This window comes from Xiphophorus maculatus, chromosome 7 (genome assembly GCF_002775205.1).
Source record: "Xiphophorus maculatus strain JP 163 A chromosome 7, X_maculatus-5.0-male, whole genome shotgun sequence".
In the NCBI taxonomy this organism is placed as follows: domain Eukaryota; kingdom Metazoa; phylum Chordata; class Actinopteri; order Cyprinodontiformes; family Poeciliidae; genus Xiphophorus; species Xiphophorus maculatus.
The window spans coordinates 8,397,402-8,410,225 of NC_036449.1; the positions used below are offsets into that span (position 1 = coordinate 8,397,402).

Genomic DNA, 12,824 nt, shown 5'->3' on the forward strand with positions numbered 1-12,824 from the left:
GGCTAAAAGTCAGGCAAGAAGTTTTGTTTGTTTTTCCAGAGTTGCTGTGATTTCACACAGTGGACAAACTGAAACAGACTCCAGCTTAACCAGTATCCTTCAGGGATTTTTTGCACCTGGCTGTCTGGTAGACTTGGTTCGATTGAGAAGCAAAAGTTCAACATTTGTTGTATGTTCAGCTGGTGCGGTTCGCTTTCACACTGCACTGTATCAGATGAGCCAAACTAATTGAAAAACCTGTCCACCCCCTCGCCTGTGGTGGCGCTGCACCAAGAACCATTGAAGGAAGCAACGTGAAAACCTCTGAAGAAGACACTGAGCGCAACTTCCTTCTTCACCAAATGTAAACAAAAACTTGAGTGGCATCAGATTTTAGCTGTTGTAAGATTTCTCTTTTGACCACAAGCCACTTCTCCCGCTAGCGCCAGACTCGGGTTTGTTTTGGTAATACTGACCCCAAATGCCTTGCGCTGTAGTCCGCTCGCTTCCTGCTTTTTGACCAAACGGAGACCGTCACAGTCTTCTCCTGTTGTACTAGGGATACACGATATAATCTGCACTAACATCGGCATCGTCCGACATTATTTAACATAATGGTATTGATCGAATAAATAAAACTGAGCCAACAAAAATACTTATTTTGATGCCTTTGTAATTGCAGAAGGTTAGTCATGTGTTGAAGTGCAGGATTGTGGGGAGAAGCGGTGATGAAGTCAGCGGTGTATTGCTTTCTGTCAAGGTGTCGAAAGGGTAGTGAAATGTAATGTGTATAATATCGGTAAATATCGGTTATTGGCCATAAGAGCTATATTAGTATCGGATATCGACACTGGGCCAAATTTCCATAAGCGCATCCCTATTTTCCACCTCTAAACCTATACCAGTCTTCACAGATAACATCAGAGTCTGTTGTGACTGGAAAGATACCAACAGATGTCATTTCAATTGGATTTAACCATTTAGGAGTAACATTTCATTTGTTAAAAACGTTTATCTAAATTGCAGTTTAGCACATATGGCAGCTGACTGCACCAACACACTTCCTGCAACATGATCCAAAAACAAAATTTGACAGCCAGCTTTAAAAACTGCTTTTAACGTTTTCTTATAAACAACAACCAGGGTGTGAGCTTTGTTTATGTCGATATAAAATACATCATCAGAGTACTGGTGTGTGAAAGTGAAACTTGGATGCCAACAGCTGTATAGAAAGACGGTAGACAGGAAAATGTTGGGTAAATGCAATCAATACCACCATTATATCTAATCGGAGACGAAAGGCAGACGCACATCATCCGTCTGCTATAGACGTTCAGCATTAAAGTTGTGAGAAATACTTTCTACACATTTGCACTTCCTCAAAGGGTGACATGTGCAAACATTGTTATCTAAATATCAGATAAGAATTTTTAAAAAGTGGCCAAATAAACCACCAGAGATAAAGCTATGCACACATGTACAGATAACATCTTCTCAACAGTGTTTGCAATTTTACCCACTACTTATCTGTCAAGAAACAGGTTAACGGGTTAATGCAAGTGACTGTGAATTATATGTCAGCTGGGACTCTAACCAGCACACTTTTATGAGCAAGGCAGACTCATATTTGATGGAGACCAAAAGCATAAAAGCAGTAATACTAGGCAGACTTTTGGGTAGAAACTGAGAAGTCTCAGAAAATGAAATCCTTTCTACCTACTCCTTTACTCTTTTTTTTTTTTAAACAGTGGTTGCATATTTTATATGTGAAACATAAAAACCCAAGAAAAGTCCGCTTTACTTTGATTCACCGTGGGTTTTATGAGGTGAGATGACAGCCTATTGAATGGTTACTGTTTAGCCCCAGAGTTTAGAGATAACAACCAGAGGCATGTGTCCGAGTCAATTAAACTAAGGAGGCAGGAGTTCAAAGGTCGAATCTTTCCTAATGCTTGTACATCATATGTTCGTGTCAGTCACTGCCTTTGACTGACACTTAACGCTGCCTTTCTGATTAACACTTTCATTTTTGTATTTCTTTTTTTTTAGACCTGCCATTCTGCATTTCAGTTTAACCAGCCCGCAGAGGCGTTTTCACCGGGCGACGTCGGAAAAACAACAATCGATGCAATTCAATTTCGAAACGATGTCGCGACCTAGTTTACACTGTCAAATATGAACTTATTCCATCTCAAAAGCCCTGTATTAAACACACCTGACCAAGGAAAGCCAACACACACACACACACACACGCGCGTAAATCAAGAAAGCAACACCAAGAATGCGCACCTTGTTTACGTGCAGGAGTCTCGGCAGCTGTACAAAGAGGAGCAGATTTCCTCGGATAGCTTAGCTGCCAGCTAGCTGCCTGCTAACGCCTAGCCGTTGATGAATTCCACAATGTCAGAGCAACGAACGGCCGACGGACACGAACGCAGCGCAGAGACAACCGGCGGACTGCTCCACACCGACCCGGCGACGCTAACAGACTAACCACTCCTTCTTCGGGGCAGCTGCGCATCCTGCCAGCGACAGATAAACATCCCATTTGATGATTTCTCAAACACTCTTCCCTCTCCCGCAGCCATCTTACTTTTACTCCTCCCACACGGCTTCACTGAGTCACGGCGACGCTGCTCGCAGCTGCATGGTAGGTATGGAGGGTTTGGAGGGGCAAAAACCCGAACCGGTTCCGATAAATGTACACTGTGTGCTAATATTTGTGACATTATGGAGGTGCGATGCTGCCACTCTAGGAAAAGAAAACTGGTCATTTTTGTAGTGTAGACATATTTTTTTGCTTCAACAGTAGACCGCAATATATTTCTATGTTATATTTCATTGTTATAACTCGATAACATTGAAATAGCAACTAGCTTGGGCTTGTTGCTGAAGGTTTTGGACCTAAGGAAGCTTAAATAATTTTAACCATCCCAGTCATCTCTTAGTAAAAGTCAACTGATTCTGTTTGTGAGCACTATGCTTGATTATCCCGCAGAACGCACAGATTCCATCAAAAAAATTTGACCTATTTTATAACCCAATTTCAAGATTTAACTGTGAAGATTTGCTTTCTCTCTATTTGAGCAAAACATATATATTTTACAATACAAATTGTGACTTTTTAACTGAATGAAAATAGTTTTTACAAATCTTTTTTTCTTTCTTTCTTTTATTCTCACTACCAAAAAAGGCGAACACTGAATGCGGACTATTTTGTGACAATATATAAATCCAAAAAATGTATTTTGGGTCACAATATTTCACAGATACAACTTGAAAAGATGATCAATTGTATGTAATTAACTTGAATTATCCCAGTACTTTGGCTATTAACAGCTCCAAACATGATATTGGCGTAACTTGAAAGTTTTCTTCATATCTCCTTCAGACGAAATCAGTAGTTTTGATATTGGACTCTTTTTGACATTTTGCTGACATTCCAAATATACATTATGGAAACACGTGCTAATGCAGTGTAACCTGTAAATATGAGCACATCTGACTATAAGTAGTTGTTATTTTCTTTTAATACAAACAACTCTAAGTGTCATGAATTGGACTCTGATGCCACACTAGCAAGATCACGAGCAACCCCAGAAGGGACCGTAGTTTTATTCTGTCAGTAGAACATTTCCTTATTCACATTCAGTCCATCACCAATGAGGATGTCGGTGGTAGAAATCAACATTGTTTTTCTAAAGCCATCAAAATGGTTTGTGCAATCCAGGGAAGAAAATTACAGAGCTCCACCCAAAGAAAGCTGATGTCTTACCGCCATAATCTGTGTAGAAGCAATGTTATGGCAACATGTTGAAGCAAAGGCAGAACTCAGTGTCTATGCAAAGGGTTCTTTTGAATAGCAAGGCAGAAGACAGGATACAAGGGTTACTACTTCCAAACACAGAAATTTAAGGTGTCTCTGGTGTTGCTGCTGTTAAGCTTTAACAAAAACTTGATCTAAATTCAGTTTGGTCAGGATAAAGTTAATTAATCATGTTCATTGTTAACCATGAACTCAGTTCAGATGTCCAGCGTGAATTTGTTTTGGTTCATTAATCATGTTTTTTGTCCAAATAAACTTGGTTTATGCTAATTCACAAATTAACATCCCTTTCATTCTCTCCTTTGATCTTTGTTTTGCATAAATTGTGTTTTATAATGGCTAGATTCCAAAAAACACTGCTCTTATTTGTACACGTTAATTCTTTTGTAGATCTGAATTTTTGAAAAAATGCAAGCAAATGAAAATATCACATTCACAATATAAAATGCACATTATTAGTATCCATAAAGTTTTCACACCTAAACGTAAAAAAAGCTATGTTTGTCTTTTGCTGTGGTGGCAGCATTTGCTTCCATATTTGTTTAGAAGCAAACAAATGTGGTTCTTTTGCTTGTTTGTTTTTTTTGTTTGTTTTTTTTTTTAACAAAAGAAGCAAATGAGCAACATCTTAGGCACTAGTTTGCTCTAAAAAACATTTTTCTCAACAGAACCCATTTGTAATTTTGGCACACCCTCTATAAGGCACATTTTACATACCTGTAATTTTTCATAAGCAGAGGCCTTCCAACTATGTCTGATGCAGCTGGTACTTCCATCCATCCCAGACTCTCAGTGCAGAGAGAGCTCGGCCACACTGCTTGGTAATTATATGTTGTTTCTAGACGTTAGCAGCTATATTTGCATACAGTTTACCTTGCTAAGATTACCGGTAGTCATGCAAAACTAAAAAGAAGATAGTTTTGCATAACTGCATTGTATTTTACTTTCCTTAAACATCTAAAATTAAAGCTCTGAGGCCACATGAAAGCAATTTTGATTACTATGTTTTCTTCGTTTAAGATCAGCTAGGATTAGAGGCACAATTTATCTTCGTTAAATGCCAGAATAATCCGGGAGAGAGAGTTTTTCCCGATTTAGTTTTTGTTTCCTTCAAACATTCATACGCATTTCCCTACAGTACTTTGTAGAACCGCTTATAAAACGTGTCACTTGGGTCAAACATTTTAGGCGTCTTATCTCAAAGCAGCAATAATTTGCTGGAATGTTGACCCACGACACCTGCCAGACATGTTTTTGCTCAGACATCACTTTTCGACTCTAATGATTTTTTTAAAATTAGACTAAAATCTGGGCTTTGTGATGATTACTACAAAACACTGAGTTTGTTGATTTCTTATTGGAATTAGGGCCATTATTAATTTGGAGGACCCATTTTCGACCAGACTCTAACATCATTGCTAATGTCTTGACATGTTGCTTCAGGATTTCTATGAGCCTTCATAGATTTCCTAAGTTCATAGATTTTCTAAATTGGTGTGAAGTGCACCAATTCCCCCTGAGGCACAATACGTTGCTGCCTCCCATTACTTCACAGTTCGGTTAGTGTTCTTTTGTTTTTGATTTCCCCCTATTCCTCTAATGTCAGAATGCTCGTTGTGGTCAAACTATTCAACTCTAGTTTAATCTTGTCACCAGATATGAAGATATGAAGGTCTTATTTTTGTTGTATGCATTTGCAAAGTGTTATCTGTGGTTTTTATGTTGCTTTTAGAGTAATGGCTTCTTAGTAACTGAGTGGCATTTCAGCCCATGTGGATACAGGACAGAACTGGTTTTATTGATGCACCTCCAGCGAGGACCGCTACAAAGTTTGGTTTTTCTTTCTTTTCCTTTTTTTTTGATTACTTTGCACATTAGAGTACAAGTAGACGTCATAGTTGAAGAAAGTCATAAAAAATATTACCTAGTTTCCTTGTTGATATTTTGTTGGGCGGTTTGTATCTATATATTTTTACATCAGATGTCTATGAGTGATTGTTCAGATATTTTGAACTACTACTTGCATAAAACCTCTTCTAATTATCAGTCAATCAATCAAATTTTCTTTGTACAGCACATTTCAGCAACAAGGCAGTTCAAAGTGCTTTACATCATAAAAACGCAAAAATTATAAATAAATTATTGATTTTTGTTTGTGAAACTTTCCGCCGGTGATTGAACCGCTTTCACCCCGACTGCCTCGTTTTCAATTTGTCCATTATTATGGGCATAATTATGACCAACTCCTCTAGCTCCTGTTTCTTAGACACATACAAAATGTTTCTTGATGAATAAATGATCTGTGTTATGCACTTTCACCTGCTAGTAGTAGCTCCTGACCAGCATATTTTGGGACATGTAGGTTTACCTCTGTGCCACACTCGGTGTCTGTTGTGGCTGAGATAGAAGAGACAAGACCCTCTTGGTTTTCTATGGGGAGGAAAGAATTCCCTGAGTACCTGTGACACCTGTTGTTGTTTCCTGCCATAGAGACGGGCATCGCTAGGCACTGCGCAGGTAGTTTATCAGGTCAGCATTAAACCTTTCTGCCCGATGCAAAGCGCCCAGCTCTGAGGACCTTAGGAACACCTACTTTTGAAGTGGAAGTCGTAAGAAGCTAGTTCCGATAATGGATGATTTAGGTAACGTTAGTGTCAGGACGAACCGATGGCGTGGGCTGCTCAGGCGGCATCATGGACAAAAAATGAATGAGGAAAGTAAAGTCGGAGGCAAGGATGAAGAGAAAAAGAAGCCCTTTTGGGACATGAAATTTAATTTCAAGTGAGTAATTGGTAATATGACTTGACATAAAAAAAATATTTGGATCTTACTTAAAGTTTGTCATCATTTTAATGTATATTCAGGTTTCATCTGTTTTGAATGAGTAAAGACTACTGAAATGTTTCCACAATATCTTCTGTTCTGAAAGGCATTTTGATGACAAATCATGTTCTATAAATATCATTTTCTTGGGTACAGCATAAACTCCTGCAATTAGTCAGTCAGAAATAAACTGTGTTAATACTTTTGAGTGGCTATGGCAGATTTTGTATATCAACAACACTATAGAGGGATCATTGTGGAGGGATCATTATTTAAATTAGGCAGATGTTTTTGGTTTTTTTTACATATTCAGATTTACAAAGCTTTCAGAAATCATTGGCTTTGCTATATATTTTTGATTTTCAGTTTTCTTGAATGTTTGTATATTTTTGTCATGTTACAACTACAATCATCATTCTATTTTACTGGAACTGTATGCAGGAAACCGATACAAAGACGTACTTGTTTAGAGAAGTAAGTAAGCCATGTGTTGGCAGTTTAACAGCTTTCCTGTTTTGGATTATCGAGTGAAATGATCACAGATAATCTCTCACCCAAGTGGATTAGAAGACTTTTTAAAGCCAATAGTTACATTAAATTTGAATTAGGAGTATTAGATCAAAAGGGGTCGAATATAAAATGCAAGCCACACTTTTTTAAAACGTTGCCTCTAAAGTAGTTGAGCACTTGTAATCTTTTCCTCCAACAACATCACTTTGTGTTGGTCCGTCTCATACAATTCTGAAAGAATACATTCCACTTTGCGGTTGTACTGTGGAAAATATCAGAAGGTAGGGTTACTTTTGCAATTGTACACTTTGAGTCATCGATGTGGAGTCTTGTAAGTCTTTCTGCCTGTTTCTTTCTTCCACGTCACATTCCTCTCAGCTGGAGAGAGCAGGCCATTGATCCTGCAGAACAGTTCTATTATGTCTGGTTGCAAGTGATGATAGTGCCGATTGTTTACAACTGGGTAATCATCATTTTAAGGTAAACGACGGCAGCATCATGCATTCACTACGGTATAACTTGTAATGAACAGACGTCCTATTAGACAAAGTACTGTTGTTTCTGTTTTATCAGGACCTGCTTCACAGCGATTGGTCTGAGCTATCTTCCTGTGTGGGTCACGCTGGACTATGTGTCAGACCTCATGTATGCTGCTGACATGACTGTCACTCTGCATACTGGTAAATACAATTTTTCTGATTTGATTTCAACTCTTGGTCTCTACAGCCAAACATAAAAACGGACTTTAAATGCAACAAGGCACTCCAAACCATCAAAAACTATGGAATTTAGTTTTACTTTTGTTGCCATAGTCAACATGTTAGTATCTCTTTACCGTTATCAAAAGAGAAATGTTATCTTTTCACAAACATACAGGCTACTCTCGGTCAATTATTTTTCAGAGTTCCCTTTTGAGCATCAAATTGATAGTAATGGGAAGTGACTTTAATCCAAATACCTGCTTCCTGATTGGATTCAGTGACAATACAACATTAAGAACTTATTATAAACCCAAATATTACCCATTCATTTTTAGAAAACCCATTTAAAATGGGATAAGTGATTGTTAACATTGATTGCTGCTGAATTCACTGTCTTTGGATTGTTAGCAATACATTTTGAAATATTTGATCAGCAATGAACAGTCTATTTCATTGTAATGGTGGCTTGCAATAAATTGTTTATTCATTTTCCTTCTTTTTTTGGTCTCACTCCCATTTCTTCTTTTTGCATTCTGAACCTTCTAAAGGTCTAACTGTGCAAAATGTGAATTCTTGCCAGTTTTCGACTGGTTTTAAAATTTAGATCAGGAGTGTATTCCACAGCTAACAGGCTAACAAAGTTCAGTTTTGGTGGTTTGGGCTTACATAAAAAGCACACTCAGATATTTGCAGCAGTGACGTCACCTGTATCCACACGCTCCAGGTAGACATCTTTCAAAAACTGGGGAAATGTGACGAGTTCATCCTTCCTTTTCCACTCATCTGCAGGCTTCCTGGATCAAGGAATTCTCATCAAAGACCTGACTCGCCTCAGGAAGCGCTACCTGCGCTCCAAACATTTCATGTGGGACTTAGTTTCCCTGCTGCCCACTGACTTCCTCTACTTTGCCTTTGGCTTCGAGACGCCCTTGGTGAGGATCAACCGGCTTGTCCGTATCCCGCGGCTCAACGAGGCCCTGGATCGGATGGAGACAAGAACCTCCTACCCTAACACTTTCCGCATCATAAAGCTCATGATCTACATCTTTGTGCTGATCCACTGGAATGCCTGTCTTTACTTTGCTCTGTCGAATTACATCGGCTTTGGAAGCGATCAGTGGGTCTACCCCAACATCACTGATCCAATGTTTGCCTCCATGCGGCGCCAGTACTTTTACTGCTTCTGGTTCTCAGCCCAGATTTTCACCACCGTAGGAGACACCCCTCTGCCAATCAGGGAGGATGAGTATTTATTCATGATTGCAGACATGCTCATTGCCGTGCTGGTGTTCGCATCGATTGTCGGGAATGTCGGGAATGTCATCACGAACTTAAGGGACAGAGACAATGTCTTTTTCCCCAACCACGAGTTGGTGAGTTTCAGAGTTCCTCTGTTTTTGTTTTGCTTTGTCAAATAGAGTTATTGACATCTGTCAATCTGTAAAATAGTACTATTTTATAAGGTTTTTAGCAAACTAGCCTTGTGAAAACAGAGGGTTTAGATCTTTGACTATTGGGAAATGATTGGCTTCCTGGAAATGTGGACTCTGTTGAAGTTTTAAATTTTACCCACTCACTAATGTTTGGCAGTGATCTCTGTAATTTGCCAGTTTGACGATACGAAAGCTTACCGGAAATTACCTGCACTGGAAACAACCATCCTCCACTGCAAAGAGAGACGTGTCGATGGCTGCTAATAAGATGGCTGCAAATATTAATTTAATATTTGGAACTGTGGCCAACAAGGACTGAACGACTTTGTTCACTTTCTCCCTTGCCATTGCTAAAACTGCAGGCAAACTATTCTTAAAAAAGCGCAGAAAATCAACATCATCATTCACAACTTCTCCTTCTGTTTGCTAATTGCTCCGGTTCACATTCTGCCGGAGAAATCCACTTCAATGGAAGAAAGCCCAGATGGACCACTGAAAGATGAGAATTGAACAGAAATACACATGAAGGCAATGGTCAGACTTTGTCAAACCGCAGTGAGAATCATCATCCAAAAATGGAGGAAACATGGAAAAGTGGTAAAACTTTCCAGGAGTGGTCGACCGAGCAAAATTACTTGGGTTATACAGCAGGAGAATGATCCAAAGTAGAACAGTAAGTCCACCTAGCAATGGCTTGAACAAAACAAACAAGTGGCATTGAAGTGGCATAGTCAAAGTCTGGACTTCAATCCAATTGATATGCAATGCTATGACCTTAATCAGGCTGTGAAGGCTTGGAACCCATTCGATGCGGCTGAATTAAAAAACAAATCTACAGGAAAGATTGGACCAGAGTATCATTCCTATAAATATAATAGGAATAATAATCTAAAAAATAAATTTCCCTTTTTTTCTATTCAGGGTGTCTGATATTAAAATGTGTTTTATGAAATATTTAGTAAGTCAAAAGAAAAAGCAAAAAGCTCAATCAGAAGAAATCTAAAATGAGGCTGACACCTTTCACAGAACTGTCCTAATTCTCTCTGAAAACATTTTTTGCCTAGGTGTGTGGATGATGAACTTTTATTTCTCCCCTTCAGGTCAAAGCATACCTGCGTAGCCACCACGTTAGCAAGGAGCTTCGACAGCGCATTGACAACTGGTACCAGCATCTTCACATCAACAAGAAGATTATGCGGGAGAACGAAATCCTGCAGCAGCTGCCGTTGCACATGAGGACAGAGATCGCCGTCAGCGTCCACCTCCCGACTCTTTCTAAAGTCACCATCTTCCAGAGCTGTGAGAAAAGTCTGCTGGAGGATCTGGTTCTTAAGCTCACACCTCAGGTCAGGGGGCGGTAACACACAGAAGTCCACCAGTGTTCAGACAGCAACAGCAACAAGAATTGAGTCTTTGCGGCACACCAATAACTATAAACTTGTTTCCCTTGCACACTGTTGCATTAAATACTTGGTATCCCGTGCCTTTTGTCTTGCAGGTGTTCAGCCCAGGAGAGTATGTCTGCAGGAAGGGAGACGTGGGCCACGAAATGTACATCATCAAAGAAGGGAAGCTCGCAGTTGTAGCAGATGACGGCGTTACAGAGTTTGCGGTGCTGAGTGCGGGGAATTTCTTTGGAGAAATCAGCATCCTTAACATCAAAGGTAGGATAAAGGCTCTGCATGCTTACATAAATAACGTTTTATATACTTTTTATAGCTTTTTGTGGATTTGCAAAGAAATCTTATTTCTGTGTTTTACAGTGCGACAAAACAAAATTACAAAATAAAAATAAGCTAAATCAAACATGGAATCATTAAAATAGGTGTTTTGAAACCAAAGAATAAAGAGGAAGTACATATACGGTGTCTTGGAAAAAATACTATTTCCAAGCACTGTTCAGGTGAAATCACTCAATCAGGTTTATTCATATATTGTGCACAATACAGAGAGCTTGTAGGACATTCAGTAATGAAGCAGGTCTGGATGAGAAAAGCTCTGCCAGACAGAGACACATGAGTTTTATACCAAGGATAAAGAATTAACAACAAAGCCGAGACAGTCTGGTTCTGATGCAGCTGTAGAAAACAACTTCCAACGTTCTACATGTAACCCAAATAGTTCTTTTGGTGAGAGTTCATAAGCATTTCATATAACATGACTAGCAGATATGACCTTATTGTAATTTTTCCATCACAACGGCATGATTTGATATATGTTACTTCATAAATACATAGCTGCTTAAGTAAAAATATACTAAAAAGGCTGTTTTAATTATCTAGTCGGCAGGTAGTTTTACCCAAGTCGACCAGTAGGTGGTGCCATGGTGTTATGAAAAAGCATATAAATTGTTCCCAACACCAAATGTATGTACACTTTTGAATTCGAGCAAAGTTCCAAACAGAAACAACCCCTGCAAAGTTTTTTGGAATTTAGCAAACAGAAATAATGTTGGTATTTCTAACTAAGCTAAGACAAGTAAAGTTTGGTCTGATTTAACTTCAGAGAGTGAGGTAAAAAATGTATTTATGTATTTTTATTCAGTATAAAATATCTGGTTTCAACTGTAGAAACAATATTGGAAGATACTGAATTAATAATATTAACATTAACATTTAAGGTCTTGTATACTTCAGGATTATATTAAATCCTTAAGAAAATACTAATTCCTCCGCCCTCCCCTCCTCCAAGGTAACAAGTCGGGTAACCGTCGCACTGCCAACATCAAGAGCATCGGCCACTCCGACCTGTTCAGCCTTTCCAAAGAGGACCTGACCGACGTGCTGTCTGAGTTTCCTGCAGCCAAGCGTCACCTGGAGGAGAAAGGCCGGCAGATCCTTATCAAGATGGGGATGTTGGAGGAAAGGGCCGAGGTGGAGGAGGTGGAGGCTGAGAAGGTTGAGACAAAGATAGAGAGGCTGGAGAGCAGCCTGGAAGTCCTGCGGACCAAACTGGCCCGGCTCATGGTGGAGCTGGAGTCGAGCAACAGGAAGATGAGGGCCAGAGTGGAGCAGCTGGAGATGCGGGTCGCTGTGCTGCACATTCACCTGCCACCTGGTGAGGAAGGAGGGGAGGGGGCCTCGGGAAGAGAGGACGGGGTCGGAGGAGAAGCTGACTGGGAGCGGGAGGAAGCAGAGGGAGAGGAGGAGGGTGAGGAGGAAAATGGGGGAAAGCAGGGAGATAATAATGATGTGACCAAAGAAGGAGACGGTGAGAGCACTAAAAGTACAAAGGATTTGACTGAAAGAGTGGCGGTGGGGAATAAATTTGATCTGAAGGACTCAGACTGTCTGAAAGGCAAAGAAAGTGATGGAGAGAAAATCACAGAGAAAGGAGACGGAAGACCTGGGAAAGGTGATGGAGCTGAGATTGAACCGAGGAATCACAAACACGACCCATCTGAAGAGGGAGAATCGGTGGACAAGGAATACCAAAGAAGACTCAGACGAAAAAGACGCGCAGGGTTCAAATTAAAAGAAAAGAAAAGTTAAACATTTTCAGTGTAAGTTAATCATGTTTAGAATAGCACAGGATCAGTGAGAGGAGTATTTT

At 39.7% G+C, this 12,824-nt stretch overlaps 2 protein-coding genes across 3 annotated transcripts in view; one reads left to right on the plus strand and one right to left on the minus strand.

Annotated features, from left to right (window-relative positions):
- fam160a2 (family with sequence similarity 160 member A2) overlaps positions 1–2,582 on the minus strand; it is a 24,585-nt gene extending 22,003 nt beyond the window's left edge. Inside the window, exon 1 of one of the 2 annotated variants that reach the window (XM_005803000.2) lies at positions 2,269–2,582. The gene's annotated coding sequence lies outside the window, so the exon portion shown is untranslated. Of the gene's footprint in view, positions 1–455; positions 510–2,268 lie in introns of those variants that run through there. The other variant, XM_023337210.1, reaches the window with a different exon arrangement.
- cnga4 (cyclic nucleotide gated channel alpha 4) lies at positions 2,555–12,763 on the plus strand. Its single transcript, XM_023336615.1, has 7 exons — positions 2,555–2,629; positions 4,543–4,626; positions 7,712–7,818; positions 8,629–9,212; positions 10,373–10,618; positions 10,771–10,936; positions 11,964–12,763. The coding sequence occupies exons 2-7, from the start codon at positions 4,556–4,558 to the stop codon at positions 12,761–12,763; spliced, it is 1,974 nt and encodes a 657-aa protein (XP_023192383.1). The 5' UTR covers positions 2,555–2,629; positions 4,543–4,555.
- The last annotated feature ends 61 nt before the right edge of the window (positions 12,764–12,824 follow it).

Bases quoted from the DNA above. Each gene is read 5' to 3' on its own strand.
- cnga4 (XM_023336615.1), top strand. From the start codon at position 4,556: ATGTCTGATGCAGCTGGTACTTCCATCCATCCCAGACTCTCAGTGCAG. The intron at 4,627-7,711 runs GTAATTATATGT...CTGTTTTATCAG, and splicing joins GAGCTCGGCCACACTGCTTG to GACCTGCTTCACAGCGATTG. The intron at 9,213-10,372 runs GTGAGTTTCAGA...TCTCCCCTTCAG, and splicing joins TTTTCCCCAACCACGAGTTG to GTCAAAGCATACCTGCGTAG.